The 18023-nt window shown below is 38.3% G+C and overlaps 1 protein-coding gene across 1 annotated transcript in view; it reads right to left on the reverse strand.

Annotated features, from left to right (window-relative positions):
- Positions 1 to 18023, reverse strand: part of col5a2b (collagen, type V, alpha 2b) — a 33754-nt gene that overhangs the window by 7848 nt on the left and 7883 nt on the right. Inside the window, 42 exon segments of the mRNA XM_048200688.1 lie at positions 714 to 875; positions 1043 to 1096; positions 1241 to 1294; positions 2283 to 2390; positions 2474 to 2527; positions 2619 to 2672; positions 2844 to 2897; positions 3056 to 3109; positions 3475 to 3582; positions 3699 to 3797; positions 3895 to 3939; positions 4086 to 4139; positions 5478 to 5531; positions 5652 to 5705; positions 5909 to 5962; positions 6333 to 6431; positions 6572 to 6625; positions 6725 to 6823; positions 6966 to 7019; positions 7149 to 7256; positions 7385 to 7438; positions 7575 to 7597; positions 7600 to 7672; positions 9202 to 9246; positions 9328 to 9426; positions 9561 to 9614; positions 9937 to 9981; positions 10080 to 10133; positions 10217 to 10261; positions 10373 to 10426; positions 10569 to 10622; positions 12923 to 12976; positions 13155 to 13208; positions 13351 to 13404; positions 13519 to 13563; positions 13660 to 13737; positions 16082 to 16171; positions 16391 to 16444; positions 16814 to 16846; positions 16993 to 17025; positions 17135 to 17151; positions 17332 to 17544. Of these exon segments, the coding sequence (XP_048056645.1) occupies positions 714 to 875; positions 1043 to 1096; positions 1241 to 1294; positions 2283 to 2390; positions 2474 to 2527; positions 2619 to 2672; positions 2844 to 2897; positions 3056 to 3109; positions 3475 to 3582; positions 3699 to 3797; positions 3895 to 3939; positions 4086 to 4139; positions 5478 to 5531; positions 5652 to 5705; positions 5909 to 5962; positions 6333 to 6431; positions 6572 to 6625; positions 6725 to 6823; positions 6966 to 7019; positions 7149 to 7256; positions 7385 to 7438; positions 7575 to 7597; positions 7600 to 7672; positions 9202 to 9246; positions 9328 to 9426; positions 9561 to 9614; positions 9937 to 9981; positions 10080 to 10133; positions 10217 to 10261; positions 10373 to 10426; positions 10569 to 10622; positions 12923 to 12976; positions 13155 to 13208; positions 13351 to 13404; positions 13519 to 13563; positions 13660 to 13737; positions 16082 to 16171; positions 16391 to 16444; positions 16814 to 16846; positions 16993 to 17025; positions 17135 to 17151; positions 17332 to 17544 (2801 nt within the window).

Here is an 18023-nt window from a genome sequence, read left to right on the forward strand (position 1 = left end):
TACAGAATTTTCCGGCAGTCCATATTTTCACTGTTATATGGTAATAACACCTTTATTACGCATCTTCTGAACATACTAAACACATGAGGGCTTTTCACACTTGAAATAGTTAACCCTGGGTCATTCTAAAATGGAATCCTGGTTATCTTGTTTCACAAGGTTTAATCCTGGGCATTTATAAGCAGATGTTTCACACTGTTCATTCCTAAACCCTGGGTTAACATCCTTACTTGCATATTTCCAGTGTCAATGTAACTGATTGGACAAACGCTGTACGTGACCTGTTTACATAAAGGCTCTAGCATTGAGCATCCTCTTATTATATTGTGCTGACTAAACTACTATGTTACTAAATTTGTCCTGGATTTTTCGGACTATAAAGGTAAGAATGAAGTTTCTGTGTCCAAGTTTCTGTGTCCAAAGTATGTGAATATGAGGCACACGCTTGGCTGTCTGTTGCTAAGCATCTAGCCGTAACTTTCTAACACCGCATCATTTCACACTGTCCACGTTTGGCACCAGAAAGCAGGGTTTCATAACCCTGTGTGAAAAGCTGTGCTAACCCCGCTTCTAAATAACAAGTGTGAATCTGGGGTTAAGTGCACTGTGAAAAGCCCTGTTTTCTTTTCAGTTTTACATATGAATGACTCACAAAAGCACAGAATGATTCTGCAAGAACAGAAAGTTTTATATTGTGAAAAGGAATCACATACTGGCAGTCCGTCCTCTCCCGGTTCACCTTTGTCTCCAGGGTTACCGGCAGGTCCAGGGTTTCCACGCTCCCCCTGGCGGCCAGCACCTCCAGGTTCTCCTGGAAGCCCAGATGGGCCCTCTTTACCTGGGGTTCCGATAGGACCAGGCTCGCCAACTGGACCCTGAGAAATATACCAATGTAAGCAGATTAGAGTCCATATTGTATGTGACATGAGAAGTGTTTAATTTATTGGTCAAAAAGAATCAAACACATTGCAAATAATATTTGAGGGACTAGCTGTTAAGCACTGCTTCGTTGGTTAAATTCATATTAGGGATTGTCACTCACAGCAGAGCCTGGTGGGCCGACACCTCCTGGGGATCCTGGGAACCCACTGGGACCCTTTTAGCAAAAGGAGAAAACCAAAGAGGATTCCGCAAAAGAGGGAATGAAAAGCAACAAGAGGATTCAACAAGTAACAGAGCATTTCTGAGTATTTCTAAGTTGATAAACAATGATTCTGATACCATGACTTTTGTAACTTACAGCTGCTCCTTGAGTACCTCTGCCACCTTTGAGGCCTGTAATTCCAGCCACTCCCTAAAAGAAGTATTATATATTTATTTTTTTTCTTTGTATGTCAACTTATATTTATGCATAAACAGCACAAACTCCAAACTTTTGAACAGTATATATATATATATATATATATATATATATAGTGCCTATTGAAAATTATCATACCTCTATGAAATAGTTACTTTATTTGTCATACAGCCTGAAATCAAAACCCAAAAAACCTTTTCCAGCTTTATGTACAAATTTTGCCTTACAACAAAAATACGCCAAACATACCGCTTGGATTTCAGTCCAAAAAGTTCAGTTTTATTCTCATCAGATCATAGCACCTTTTGCCAGATGGCATCAGAGTCTTCCAGGTGTGTTTTTGCATAGTGCAAAGGAGACTGAGTGCGGCACTTTTTCATTTTTTGGGGGGGCAAAAAGCAAATACAGGGGGTGAGGGGGTTTCTCTTCAGTGGGGACTGGGCGATTGGTCAGGACTGAAGGGAAAATGGATGCTGCCAAGTACATCAAATTCTTGAGGAAAACCTGCATCACTCAGCTAGACAGCTGAAGATGGGCAGATCTTTCACCTTCCACGCAACACAATGGCTTAAGGATAGGAAGGTGAATGTCAGAGCCCTGACTTAAATCTGATAGAAAATCCGTGGATGGACTTGAAGAGAGCAGTCTATTGCCGCTCACCATGGAATTTGACAGATATTGAGCAATTCTGCAAGGAGGAATGGGCAAATATTACCCAATCTAAATGTGCAGAGCTAGTACAGACATATCCAAAAAGATTAATGGCTGTAATTAAAGCAAAAGGTGGCTCTATGAAGTATTAAATCAAGGGACTGATTACTTTTCCAACCCTGTTATTCTAGTTTTTCAATTTTTTTTTTAAATCAATTTTTAGAATTGTTGCTTTTTCTTTTATTACTTTGATGTTGTAAGGCAAAATTTGTAAATAAAGCTGTAAAAGTTTTTTTTGGGGGGGGTTTTGATTTCTGACTGTTGAGCTCACCTGTGGTCCAGGTTTTCCTGCCATTCCCTGAGGTCCTGGAGACCCCGCCTCTCCCTTTGCACCTTCCTCTCCAGTTTCACCTTTAACTCCAGGCTGACCATCAGGACCCTAGCACAAAAACAGAACAATGTTTATAGCTTATAGCATATTATATCAAAGTAATATGTTTTATGATGGATGGATGGACTTACAGGAGGCCCAGCAAACCCAACAGGACCAGTAGGACCTGGTTCACCAGGTGAGCCCTAAAACACAATACATCAAAGGAAGTGTGAGTCAGATGATTAAAGAACTTCAGCAAATGTCGGTTTTCTCCTGGTAAACTGCTTTACTCACAGCCATTGCTCTGGAGCCTGGAGATCCAGTAGGGCCTCTTGGGCCTTGTTCTCCCTGTAATTGAACAATCAGTTCTGAGTACATCTAAGTATCAGTTCTTCTAAAAAACAGATGAAACTTCAAAAGTCTCAGTATTGCTGAAAAATCACTGACGCAGAACAGACGGGATCAATTCACCACTTATAAATAGTTTAATTTATAAAAAAAAAAAAAAAAAAATCAAACCTTCTCCCCAGATGGGCCGGCTGGTCCAATAGGTCCAACAGGTCCGGGTAATCCCTACAAACATAAAAGAAATTTTATTTATTGTCTTTGTAACCTCTGTTGTGTTAATAAATGGGTCAGAAATTTGAAATATGGGTATTTTATAATTCAGAATTATTGACTGGTAGGTTCAGTTTTTCCAGTAAATTACGGATAAATTACAGATCACTCACTCGAGCCCCATCATTGCCAGCTGCCCCTTCAGCCCCTCTGTCACCCACTGCGCCCTGAGAAAACAGATAAAGAGTATTAAAACACAAGTTTTGTGTATATCGCTCAGAAAAATATAGAGAACTCTGTATTGATGTGTTACAGATGTGGTTTCCTTCACTACTTCACAGCGCCACACAGATAATGTTTCACAGATAATATTAGAGAATATTAACTTCCTGCCTGAGGATATTGGTGAGTCATCCAGTATATGTCAGCCGTCATCCCTCACAGAGCCTGACCCACCAAGGAATTTAATATATGCAATATTGTTGCACTGATTGCAAAGCATGAAAGTAAAATATAGTGTATTTGTTATGCATGTGCCAAAGCCTTTGTTTAAGCAGACCCGTTTTCTCTTATCTCTCAGAGCCACACTCACACTTTCTCCTTTAGGTCCGGCTGGTCCAGTTATCCCTCTCTCTCCTGGCATGCCCTGTAGGCCTGGTGGTCCTGGTTCTCCCAAAATTCCAGTTGGACCTGGTTTGCCCTGCACAGCGATTATTGATGTCGTGTTGAATTCTATCATCTCTTAGGAACTAAATGGATGCATTGAGCCATGCAGCATTCTTGATGATTATTAGTGAGTAAAAATATGACTCTAACCTTGGGACCATCGGGTCCAGGGGTTCCTGGGCTTCCTTTGGATCCTGGTAACCCATTAGGTCCCGGATCACCTCTCTCTCCAGGGGTTCCACGTTCACCCTACAAAAAATGACAGATAAAAATACTGGGAGATTGCTTATGTGCACTGCTAAATGCTGTGCTCTGATACACTGCAGTGTAAGTACAATAGGCTCACCCTTGGACCAGTCTGCCCTGCACCACCAGCCTCTCCATGGATACCCTGAGGGGAAAAAATAAAAGCCATAGAGTTCTTTAATAATTCCCATTCTCAGTCAGTTTGTGTTCTTCCTGTCCAGCAGAAATGACAAGAAGTAAAGACTGGAATATAGTGATCAGGTAAAGAGCACAAAGAAATGATCAACCCACCTCATCACCTGGTTTTCCCGACTCTCCAGGTGGGCCTGGGGGTCCAGGCAAACCCTAGAAGTTTAGCATAATTAATAATAGATTCAGCTCTAACAGGGACAAATCATATTAAGTTTATTTAATTTTTAAAAGGGTTATATACATTTTTTTATTTGTCCTTGAGGTCTACTTATATTGTTAGTTAAGTTCATACCAAAATGATTTGTGTGACACACACAGCACAAAGTTTGACAGACTTTCCCAAATTTTAGCCACAATTTGTGTGTTCTACATCCTTGAACGACCTTGACTGCCCAGACAAAATTTCTGAACACCAAATAAATAAGTGTCATTGTTGATGTGGACAGTACAGAAAAGGATTAAAAAATTATTAAATTTCAAGAAAAAACTTGTTAAATTTTGAGAAAAAAAGTCTAAATAAAAGGTCAAGATTAAACTCATTAAATTGAGATTAAGTCATTGTGTTTCGAGAAAAAAATTGTTACATTTCGAGAAAAAAAAATATTGAGAATAAACTCAAACTCGTGTTCACAAGTTCAGGGCGGCAATGCAAAACAGTGAATCTAAGAAAGATAAAATAGAAAAGATAAATGTCTATACACACTCACTCGGCCTAGGGTGACGTCATTATGCTTATCTGCACATATGGTTTATTAATAAGGTGTGTACAGAATTTGATCTTTTAATAAGCGTTTTTCATGTAAAGCGTTTTAGTCCCATTTTCTTGCGAGTACATTGAGCATATTGTAGTGTTTTTTTCTTCTAGAAAGATTTTAAAGTTTGTATACTACTTACTATACAGTTATAATTAGCTAAAGCTGATATATCTTTGTTATTGAAAGAAAGCATAAAATATAACTCGACTAAGTGATCCAGCTCTGTCATGTCCTCTATCAGTATGCAATGAATATGACACTGATCGAATGCATTTATTCTTGACATTATATTTAGACTTTTTTCTTGAAATTTAACACGTTTTTTCTCAAAACACGAGGATTTTATTCTCAAAATTTAATGATTTTATTCTCATTGTATTTCGACTTTTTTCTAGAAATTGAATGAGTTTATCTCACATTATAATGACTTTAATCTTGAGATGGTTTTATTTTTTTTATTATTGCTTGGACCTAATCCTCTTCCGTAGGGCAGGAATCCTAGGATTCAAAAATCACTGGTTTTGCTTGATTTTGATAAATTGTCTTCTTGGACTACAGGGAGGCAGTTTTGAGTTTTAAAACTTGCAGTTTGTTTTCATAGTACATCAAAGTACATCATTTATGTGATAAGATCAAGGAAACTTTCTCATGATATGACCCCTTTAACAGCATTTGCACATTGAACATTCAAAGTCATTTCTGACTGAATGCATAACCAAAGAAAAAAAGGACATACTTGGAAGCCAGTTAGTCCAGGAGGTCCCTGTTCACCTCTCTTCCCTGCTATTCCCTGAAAACATATAAAATATACCCAGCCATATATGCTATGAGCGCTACTTCAACCAATCAAAATACACAGAAAATGTAAATATCCATAAATGTGCCATAAATGACTAATCAGAAGACTCACAGGAGGTCCTGTAGTTCCCGCTGGACCTTCTTCTCCATCTTTCCCATTGGGTCCCTGTAGGAATCATAACCATCATATCAAATCATAATAACTGACTTGACTTTTAAATCACTATGCTATACAATACTGACAGTCTTTACACAAGAAGTCTGTACACAGAAAGAGAATGACATTTATAATATCTTGTTGTGAAATGTTACAGCATGTTTTAAGGTTGCCACAGCAATGTTGCACTATAATTGTAAGCCAGGACTCACTCTTTGTCCTGCAGGTCCTGGTGATCCTGCCTCTCCTGCTTTCCCTGGATCACCCTGCATATTCAGAGAAACTCATTTCATAACAGGAAAACACAAGTTAACGGGTAAACAATCAGATTTATAACAAAACACTACATTCATCTTATGGATTATTTTTTAGTAAACATTTTTCCATGTTAGCTACAATATTAATGCGTCATTTGTCCATTAGAGGCATGTTTGCTTACTGAAATGTCTTCAAAAAATATTAAAACATTTATTACATCCTGGAATAAAGATCTGATCGGTAGCCCTCATCATCCTTCAAACTCTTTGCTCAGAAGGTGTTATGAGATACATTTTAATATACAAAATGACACATGAGTAAAATTAAGAATATAATCTTATGTTTTTTTATATATAAATATATATATTAGAGAATTACACTGAAGCCTTTGGGTCCAGGTAGACCCATGGGTCCTGCTGCACCTCTGGATCCCGTAGACCCAGCTGAACCTGGATTCCCATCATCTCCTGGTGATCCCTAAGGAAAAAGGACGCCGCTCTTCATCAAAAGACGTGACAGAACTCACAAAATTGTTATTTTAAATACATAGTTATTTAGATCTATTCAGGCTAAGCCAGAAGGCTAATTCCGGAAGGATGTGTTACTGCATATATTACCTGTGGCCCTATCTTCCCCTCTGCACCTTGCATTCCCAGAACGCCTGTTAAGCCCTAAAGAGACATGACATATAATATGTGAACACCTTAAATGAAGTGTACTCAATACCATCAGAGATCCTTATTTTGCAAATTAAGCATTTAAGTACCAACCCTTGCTCCCGGAATTCCTGTTTCCCCAGGTCGGCCAGGGTCTCCAGTTGCACCCTTAGGCCCTGATGAGCCTGGGACACCACGTTCACCCTGTGCACCCTGGGAGGATTAGAAAGAGAATATAGTGTAGGTATGGAATGATATTACATAGAAAAAAACTAATCATTTTATAAAAGACATGTGCTGGTGATGATCTGGCATTGTTATCAGCCTTTGAAACTTTATTGGCTGTGTTTCTAACCTTTTGACCAGGCAAACCATCAGCTCCTGGAAAGCCACGGTTACCTGGAGCTCCCTTGAAAAAAAAAAAAAAAAACATTAAATATTATTGTAAAAAACGAAAATGTAAAGAAGTCACTGCAATAATAACTTTGAATATGTAGACTTGCATGTTAGTCATTTACAGTAATATAATGAAACTCACTCTTTCTCCAGCTGGACCCGGGGCTCCAATGGCCCCCGCGTCTCCTCTTGGACCTCGCTTTCCTTCTTCTCCCATCGGTCCCATTTCTCCTTGAACTCCAAGTGCGCCCTACAACAAAAGATATACCATTTCAACTATAAATGTGTTCTGATGACATTGTTTCAAACAATTATGAACAATAATAACAGTGATGCATCCAAATAAAAGGCACTGTCCTGAATGTTGTCAATACTTACAGGCTCTCCTTTAGTTCCAGGTTCTCCTTTAAACCCAGGGGAACCTAAATCCCCCTATGAGATAAATGAAATATATGAATGTGCAAAATATGATGTGTATGATCAACATATCAACCTTAAATATAAACATGGGAGAAAAGCGATTCCCACTATGGTGTTTGTAATTTTCCAATTTGCATTGCGTCATTACCAGTTGGCCCTTGGCTCCAGGAGTCCAGTTGATCCTTGAGGTCCAGGTGGACCAGGCTGTCCAATCTGTCCACCAGGGCCCTGCACACCTGGGATCCCCTATGATGAACAGATGATGATATTGCAAAACTGTCTGTAGCACAATGGTACAGCCTGATTTAAAGGATTAGTTCAGTTCAGAATGAAAATTTCCTGATAATTTACTCACCCCCATGTCATCCAAGATGTTTATGTCTTTCTTTCTTCAGTCAAAAAGAAATTAAGGTTTTTGAGGAAAACATTCCAGGATTTTTTTCCATTAAGTGGACTTCGGTGGGGTTCAACAGGCTGAAGGTCCAAATGTCAGTTTCAGTGCAGCTTCAAAGAGCTCTACACAATCCCAGACGAGGAGAAAGTCAGAAGAGTTTTTTGCCCTACCACGGTACTTCTGCCTACGTCACATGTGACCTTTCCAACATGATTACGTCATGTGTGGCGCATCGCAGAGCAGTGCAAGATGAGCATTTGTGGTTAAAAAGTATATTCTTTTTTGTTTTTTTAGAAAACGACTGATCGTTTCTCTAGAAAAGACACTTATTCCTCGTCTGGGATAGTGTAGAGCTCTTTGAAGCTGCTTTGAAACTGACATTTGGACCTTCAGTTTGGATACCCCAGTGAAGTCCACTATATGGAGAAAAATTCTGGAATGTTTTCCTCAAAATGTTTCCTTTTCAACTGAAGAAAGAAAGACATAAACATCTTGGATGACATGAGAATGAGTAAATTATCAGGAAATTTTAATTCTGATGTGAATTAATCCTTTAAAGGTCCCGTTCTTCGTGATCCCATGTTTCAAACTTTAGTTAGTGTGTAATGTTGTTGTTAGAGTATAAATAAAATCTGTAAAATTTTAAAGCTCAAAGTTCAATGCCAAGCGAGATATTTTATTTAACAGAAGTCGCCTACATCGAACGGCCAGTTTGGACTACATCCCTCTACTTCCTTCTTTAATGACGTCACTAAAACAGTTTTTTGACTAACCTCCGCCCACAGGAATACACAAGAGTTGCGTTTGTAGAGTGTGTTTGTCGCCATGTCGTCGAAACGCTGTTATTTTCATCCCGCAGTCCAATCACCGGGTCTGATTCCGGCTCAAATTGATAGGGTTAAATTAAAGACATGTTTACAATAACACTGAGCGCGTGCATCTCCACGTTATGGTAAGAGGCGTGACTTTTCCGGGCACGGTGCGCTCAGAGCTGTCGAATCACAACACAGGAACCGCTGGCACAATCAGAACTCGTTACGTATTTCTGAAGGAGGGACTTCATAGAACAAGGAAGTCATCAGCCCGTTTTTATGACAGTGGAAACAGCGGTATACAGATAAGTAAATTATGTGAAAAATACTGTGTTTTTTTACACGCGAAACATGAACACATGTTATATTGCACACTATAAACACAATCAAAGCTTCAAAAAACCACGAAAAACGGGACCTTTAAGTGCTGGAGTTCAAATCCCACACCCTAAAAATGATCAATAATAATAGCAATGCTTCCCTTTGCAATGTTATTCTGCATTATAATAAGCACACAATTTGATAAATAGTGCATTAAGTAGTATTCTTGGAGTGTTTAAGGAACTTACTGCTGGTCCTTTAACTCCAGGAGTACCATCTGTTCCTGGTGGTCCCTAGAAATGACATCAATGTTATGGAAATAATTTAATACACAAATCATTAGAAAGTAGATTGTGGGACAGGTGAGACTGCACCTGGTTGCCCTGTGGTCCTGCTGAGCCTTGTCGGCCTGGTTCTCCCCTTGAGCCTTGGGGTCCACTGGTACCTCGTGGGCCTGTGGCTCCTGCCTGACCCTGTATAATATTTTTAAAAATTATGTTTTATTACTCACACTTTTTATACCTGCCATAAATAAAAACTGCAATAATGTAAATTTTAAAGGTGCAGCAGATCAACTGTTCTAAGTATAACCATCAATCAGATTTACCTTCATGCCTGGACCACCAGGAAATCCTGGGGTTCCGGGAATTCCCATTGGGCCCTGTAAATGATATTAGTGTCAGGTTAGATAACACATAATAGAACATACTCCGCATCTTTGAAGATAAAGGCAGTCTTTTGATTGGCTAGACACATGAGAACTGACAGATAAGGGACTGATGCACATACCAGTGTTGTTGTTATATATAGATGAAAACTTAAACATAAAAAACCTTTAAAAAATCTACTAAAATTACTAAAACTTAATCGGAACTTAAATTAAAAACTGAAAATATGAAAATAAAATAAAAAGCAGAAAAGAAAATATATGACTAAATACTAAAATGTTACATAAATAATACTAAAATAACACTGGCACATACCAATGGACCTGGTTTTCCCACATTTCCAGAAAGACCACGTTTTCCCTACAAACAGAAATTTTAAAAAAGCAAATTAAAGCAAACTATTTTATTAAACTCTCACCTCCAAGTCCAAATTTGTAAAACATTAATGGCTGACTTACCACAGGCCCTCCTGGACCGATGCGTCCTCTCTCACCAGGCATACCGATCTGACCCTGCGAAGAACAATATTAGTATCAAAAAAGTGCAGTTGATATGAAACATCGCAATCAGAACTGCAATCAAAAGTGCTCCATACCGGCGGACCCACAAGTCCCATGGTGCCAGGAGACCCCGATTCTCCCTTTTATAATGAAAAGAAAGTGGCATTTACTAATACAGTCAAACTACAGGGACAACAGGTTCAAGAAAATTTTCACATGAATTTGTTGGCTCCAAATATGTGACCTCTGACCTTTGACCCCAAAGCACCTGCTTCTCCTTTTGCACCCAGCAGACCTGGATGACCCTAAAATGGGGATGTGATTTATTGGTTTTACACTGTTTGTGTAATTTGCTTTGTACATTTAATAGTAATAAATACTAATAATAAATATTAAAAAGTAATTCAAAGATCAGTATATTGGAAAGGAAGTTCTAATCTAACCTACCTTTGGACCTTTCATTCCAGGCTGACCTGGTAACCCTGGAAACCCTCTGGAGCCCTATGAAACACATCATCACTGGTAAGGATACACTAAGCATTTAATGTGCAGTATTTATGGAAGTTCCTGTCATCACCACACTCTTTTCTTTTAGCAAGTGCATAGATCTGATGTTTTGATTTGTGTAAGCATTGCACAACACAGTAATTCAGTCTGTGAGCCACTAGTTCACACCATGGCGTCTTGCATTCTGTGTTAATTGCTTCTTAGCTTCCTTGAATTAATTAGTCATTGTTTACATCTGTGTTTAATTTGCCATTGTCTGCCACACTATTTAAGTTCCAGTCTTTGATTTAATTGTTTTCTCTCTCTCTCTCTCTCTCTCTGCTCAGTTGTTCTTCCTTGTGTACTGCTTTGAGTCATCTTGTAATTATTATCAGTTGCACTGTTATTAAAGCGTTTGATTTGTATTTTGAGTCTGTTTGACATTGTGGTCTGGAACTCTTCAACATTGCTTGACAGCCTAAAGATCAGTTACTCACCAGAAAGAACATGTTTTAGTGTTTTAGTCCATTTAGATTAGGAGTCATCACTCAGTAGTGTTCCCAGACATGTGTGGAATTTTATGTCGACTTAAGATTGTGTGAAAAAAAAAAAGATTTTTCAGTCAAATGTTATATTGTTTAAACTTAACTTAAATCAAGATGTCAGGGTTTGGCTGGTTAACATGGCCCAGTTACCCAGCTAACAGGGAACATTCTCAGAACTTGAACATTCTGGAAAGTTTTTGAACAAAAATTCTTCCAGTAACGTTAATAGAATGTCAAAATTTATCTGGTCTTTAATAATGTTCTCAAAATGTTACCACAAAAGCATTATTTATTCATATTTCATGGAAAGTTATTGTTTTTCTGAAATTATTATTATTATTTTTTTTTTAAATGTTAGGCCTACTACTGAGATAATATTCAAAAGTAACATTCCCGTAATGTTGAAGAACAATAAAATGGAATGTCTGCTTAACATTCTCATAACCAATAAAATATCAGTTTAGAACAGTGGTGTCCAATCCTGCTCTTGGAGGGCCAATGTCCTGCAGAGTTTAGCTCCAACCCTAATTAAACACACCTGAACCTAATCAAGATTTTTAGGCATACAGGAAACTTCCAGGCAGGTGTGTTGAGGTAAGTTGGAGCTAAACTCTGCAGGACAATGGCCCTCCAGGATCGAATTTGGACACCCCTGGTGCTGGGTAGCCCATCCTGGGTGATGCCGGCAAACTCTAAGGGCAAAAAGCTTTCTCGGCCATGCAAAAGTAGAAGTACAATATTTATTATGACCCCACCAATTATGCTTAGGAAGGTTGGAGTGGATCATAAAAGTGTGCATGCTTAGAAATCTGCCTTGTTTACACCAGCTGTTAAGTTGCATTTTGGTCGATTGGATCACAAGTCGACGACACTAAATACAGGTGTAAACGGGGTCTAAAACGTTTTGAGCTTGTCCCCTTTTGACCACTTCCAGAGGTAGTCCAAAACGCATTCGACCGGATTGCTTTCGTAGTGTAGACGCTCATGTGGTTCGAACAGCCACGAAAGAAGCCTACTCTCCGCCTACTGACCTAACGCTTAAACATTATGGGAAGTGCGCTAGCCAGACGGGCTGAAGACCCAAGTTGAAAAATGTACCAAGCACAATGTTCTCTCATCTTCCTGATTTCTAACACACACATTCAGCGTTCAGATGGTCTTGCGGCTGTCAGAGCAGAAACGAAAGCTGATGCTCTCCGTATGTTTTTCTGTTGTCTCCGGTCGCGTTCATATGTAAATTGCGCGAGCTTATTTTGTCCATTAAATCGAAAGATCTGAAAAAGCCCATACATTTATCCACCTACAGACCTCCCCATGAAGAAATCAGGGCAGAAGTGGTTGAAAGTGGACAAAAGAGACAGATTAAAACACCAGGTGTAAACGGGAATGTGTCTCTCTCGTCCACTTATGATCCGATGGACCAAAACGAATCTTAATACCAGGTGGTAAACAAGGCCTAAGAGGATGTATTGTATTCCTGCATTCACAAACAGCTAGATGCTGTTCCATTCCTTTGAGCTGCATTTTTAAAAGCTAAACTTCTTTGAACCTGAATCACTGAAGAAAAAAAAAAAAGAGATGGTCTAAGATGTCTGTCTAAGGCAGATTTGGTAATGTCCAGATGATGGAGAATGTGTCCTGTGTGAATAGCCCCTTAATCCTACACTATACTGTATAAAAGGAACATTTCAGCAGCCATGTCTATATAAAATATCTAATATAATATCAAGCACCCCTAAAACAGGACTGAGAACAGCAGCATTGTCTTACTGGAGAGCCAGGGAATCCTTTGTCTCCTGTATTTCCAGGCGGTCCAGGCTCACCCTGTTACAGAGAGGAACAGGATTGTGTTATCATGAGCACAGGAAATCCCATCTTACTTTTGTTCAGTGCATTCAAACTTTGTAACACATCACAGCATTTTTGAGAAGATTGGACTCCATTTTGCTTCACTATGATGTTTAAATAATGCAATCACTGGGCGAATTGTTGGTCTACTCACATCTGGACCAGCTTTTCCTGGAGGACCATCTGGTCCCCTTGGACCAAAAGAGCCCTACAAAGAAAAAAAGTGACATAATTGTTTTTCTTGATCTATATGGCATGGACAGTTTCTCTAATGAATATTACAGGCACATTTAAATAATTTACCAGTAAATGTCAGAATATTTATCATGCGCTTTACGCATTAGTCTTACCATGGGCCCAGGATCACCCGCATCTCCTGGCGCACCTTGTGCTCCTGTTGGCCCCTGAGTGACACAGAGAAAAATAAATTAGGTGAAAACATGCAGTGTGAAAAAAAAACAACATTGAAATGAAGACATTTATTACATGTACACAGCACCAGGCTTGAGAGAACTTACTGGTGGACCTGCCGGGCCTGGATGACCTCTTGGTCCGCTTTCACCCTGAATATATACATTATATCTCTGTTTAGTGGTTCTATATGGCAATCCAGCTAAATATTATAGAAAAGTCTTTATTAAATGTGGAAAGATCCTTACCGGTGCTCCAGAGACCATCCCCGCCACTCCATGCTTTCCATCATGGAATCCAGAGGCCATTTGAGAAGCAAAGTGACTCTGTAAAACATAAATTTTATTTAAATTTGAATTGAAAAAAGTGCAGTCATGACACACTTGTCACCAGAGATTTACAGATCAGCAAGTTCAAGTCACCATGAAATCAAAATTGACAATTCCTGTTTTTTTAATGGAATATTGCATGTATTCGTGCACATCATTAATTTTTTTTAATTCATGTGTCCTTGTAATCTTTAATCAACTTCCACTCCCTTATGCAGTGCCATCTCTTCTCTTCTCTGATGACATGTTTAATGACACGAGGGTGGGACAACCCGTCACTCACATGTGATCAACCAATAGCAAACCACAACCATCCAATGATCCAATCAATTCCCGAATAAAATCAAGATCAACTCTACATTTTTTCTTGTTAGAGAAGTCGTTTCACTCAGATATACGTCTCAATAGAGTGATGCAGGCATGACATGTTTCAAATTCCCAGAATCCCAGAAACGAGTTTTAGCATCATCCTGAAGTCAATGAGTTTTTTGACTTGGTGTTGGAATAAATGCTTGAAACGTGGTCTGCGGTCAACACAAGCTGACAATATTTTCACATTTTATTCTATAATATAAAATACATCAGTAAATCTTTAATTTGTCTTGAAAAAGGCGGTTGATAACAAGTGGCTAAATGGGACTACAGTGGTTGTCAACTAGTATACTTTCACAGCCTTGTTGTGTTTATAATTGCGCTCTTGCAAACTATTATAACTCAAAATTTTGTGGAAAATGTTTTTAAACAAAGACTGGAAGAGTTTTAGTGATGATGACATTGAAGTCATGCTTCAGTGGTGTAGTTCGTTTATAGCCTAACTTTAGCTTTTACCTTTGGCCAATTGTATTATGCTTAAAAATTCATAGAAGTTGTGTTCCTTTGTGAAGATTATCATGATGAACAAAACATGTAAGAATATGTTGCTGTGTTTATTACAGATGACTTATCCAGGCACATCATTGAAAACTTCATCTCCCCTATGTAAACTTAAAGGTGCAGTAAGCGATTTTTGAAAAACGCTGTTGATCGGACCGAGCACCACAACACACTTGTAGCCAATCAGCAGTAGGGGGCGTGTCCACTCATGATGGGGGAGAAGAGAGTGAGCAAAAGGGGGATTTGAAGAAAGACTGTAGAAAGAGAGATGGCCGAGAGACATTACAATAAAGAAAAGGTCAGAGAAATATCACTGGAAAAAGAAGGGTTATGATCAGGCAAGACCCTATTTAATATAAGAAAAGCTTTCCAGCGCTGGAGAGACCTAAGCGGGAAGGCCTGAAAATGGATGTCGAGGTTTCATTGTTTCTGCTCCATACATGAGTAATGCTGGTTTTGAGTGTTATGTCCACAAACTCTTACTTGTATACTCATGCGTACTGAATGTTCATTTTTTGTGCTTCCTTGTCATTCATTTGTCATTATTTTGCTTCGCTTCTGCTATGATAAAGAGACATACACTCATGCATTGCGTTTTCATGCATTTTGTGGAAGGAGCAATGAAGGGAGGGGTGTGTTTGTTTGGACTGATTTCAAATATCAACAGTGTTCAACAATGATTTTGAGAAATCTCATACCTTTAATTCAAAAATATTAATTTCACTTCCCCCAGTCTCCCTTGCAATGACATCTCTTCTCTGATCAAGGTTGCCAGGTTTTCACGATAAAACACACCCAAATGCTGCTCAAATCTAGCCCAATCGTGTTTTGGGGAGTAAAATCCATTTTTTTTGGAGGAGTTCCTCTGGTAAAATTCACATTCCAGGGGCTAAATATCATGATATTTAGGGCTGCTTCAAGCCGCAGACATGAAAAACAACACGCTGCAACAGTGTTAAAGTAGCCCAATTCCGTGAGAAAACCACAGACTTGCCAACCCTGTCTCTGATGACCATTTAGTGAATGGCAAGGATCCAATCAATTCCTGATCTACAAAATCAAGTCCCGGCATATGTTTTTCAGTTTCACTAGGATATATGCTAGACTATCAAAATGTTCATTTCATGCTAACTTTCAATAAATGTTATAAATAATATATAATATTGTGATAAGAACACATTTAGGCAAGTTTTTTAAAAACAGCAGGATCAAGTCTGATTTTGGTCGGCTTGATTGTGTTTTATATAGTCACTAAAATGGAAACATTAAAATCACTAGTACACTAGTAATACAGCATTTTTATAATTTTTGTTTTTTATAAGAAATAAAGGATTTTGTTTTATTTAAAAACCCTTTTTTTTTTTTTAAACAACGATAAGGTACATATTCAGATCAGAGGAACACATTTTACGATTCTAATCACTGACAAATGCAGGACAACAAAACCTGGACAGATAATATTACTCACCCCAGGCAATGCAGTGCCCACAGGACCAGGCTCACCTGGCATGCCTGGGACACCTGGCTCTCCATCAAAACCAGGTGGACCTGGAACACCCTTCACAAAAAAACATTGCATGTCACTATTTTAACTATTTAGGTCCATCATTACACTATGTATTCACTCAAAGTAATTTTGACTAGCCATAACTTACATTGTTCCATGCAATAAGAGAGAAAGTCACTATTTGTACATAACTTGGAGGTGTTTCTGAGGTGAAATAGCCACATAACAGAACACAAATGACTAAAATGGGTATTGGTAAATGTCACATACTCGTCTTCCTTTGCTTCCTGGATATCCTGCTCGGCCGTCTGCTCCTGGGGGACCCTGTTTGATGTGACACACAAGATAATGGACATCACTTTGATTGACATTACAAAGAATAGGGGTTCTGAAGAGAGAGAGCAAAAAAAAAAAAAAAAAAAAGATTGGAGATGTGTGTGTATGTATGTATGTGTGGTCCTGGTATTATATATATATATATATATATATATATATATATATATATATATATAGGGACCAGATTGTGGGGACATTTTTGGTCCCCATGAGGAAAACAGCTAATAAATCATACTAATTGATGTTTTTTGAAAATGTAAACATGCAGAAAGTTTTCTGTAAGGGTTGTGTGTGTGAAAAATATAATTTGTGTGCGTGTGTGTATGTGCGTGTGTGTGCGTGCATCATTTTTTTCACCATTGGTCCTGGACGCCCAGGTACTCCCACGATCTAAAAAAGAAGAAAAACACATTAATTTAAATAATAAAATAATATGAATCTGTATATAATAATTTTAACACTACTGTCATAATCTTATATCTGGCACAAAATATTGCATGGACGTGATGGACAGAAGCATAATCTTATAGACTCACATAAGGAATGTCACCAGGTTCACCTTTTTGGCCCTGAAAAAAACATGCAGGCCTAATCAAAACTTTATATGTATATTAATATGTGATGGAAAAAAAATACAAATAACAAATGTTACTCTGTATGCCTGAAGTATTCACATACCTTAAACGCAATTGTTTCTGCAAAAGAAACACAAAATATAATTAATAATTAATAATTTTGTATTCAAAGTCTAAATTATAATAAAAATAGCCTATTAAATGATAAATAAACGACCCCCCCCCCCCCTCCCCTCCTCTCTTCCCTTTTCGAATCTGATTGGCGTCTGCCCTCTAGCGGCCATCTCGTGTATGACTCACCGATCCTTCCATGCGCACTGGCGAAGGTTTGACAGACAGGGCAGCACTCTCCCTCTGGGATCATGAACTGTTCGCATCCCTTCAGCTCCTCACAGACGATCTCCTCACAGATCACTCGGCCGTTATCACAAACACAAAGCCTGCACGGCTCTGGCTTCCAAATCTCATTTTCGGAATAATTCTGATCACCGTCTTTACAGTTTTTCGTGTCCTCTGTTCAAAGATGAAAAAGAGAACAGACATAAGGATTTTTATATCAGTCATCATACATAAATATTACATTCTTATTAATCACATAAAAAATGAAAAGCTCAATTATTTATTTATTTAAACTGGAAGTATTTTCACTCTTAACTTTTAAAATTGTTGCTCTTTTTATTTATTTATTTATTTATTTATTTATTTATTTATTTAGGGTGATATATAAAAACAGCAGCACAAATTCAATCCGCCAGCAGAGGTCAGTCTAGCGTCAAGAATAATTTTGTTCTTAAAGGAGGGTAAATTCACCCCAAATTGAAAATTCTGTCATTTATTACAGAATATGAGGCCTGCATAGGGAGCAATGACATTTCCTCTCTCAAGAGCCATTAATGTACTAAAAACATATTTAAATCAGTTCATGTGAGTACAGTGGTTCAATATTAATATTATAAAGCGACGAGAATATTTTTGGTGCTCCAAAAAATAAA

The sequence above is a fragment of the Megalobrama amblycephala genome, linkage group LG8, assembly GCF_018812025.1.
Source record: "Megalobrama amblycephala isolate DHTTF-2021 linkage group LG8, ASM1881202v1, whole genome shotgun sequence".
Classification (NCBI taxonomy): domain Eukaryota; kingdom Metazoa; phylum Chordata; class Actinopteri; order Cypriniformes; family Xenocyprididae; genus Megalobrama; species Megalobrama amblycephala.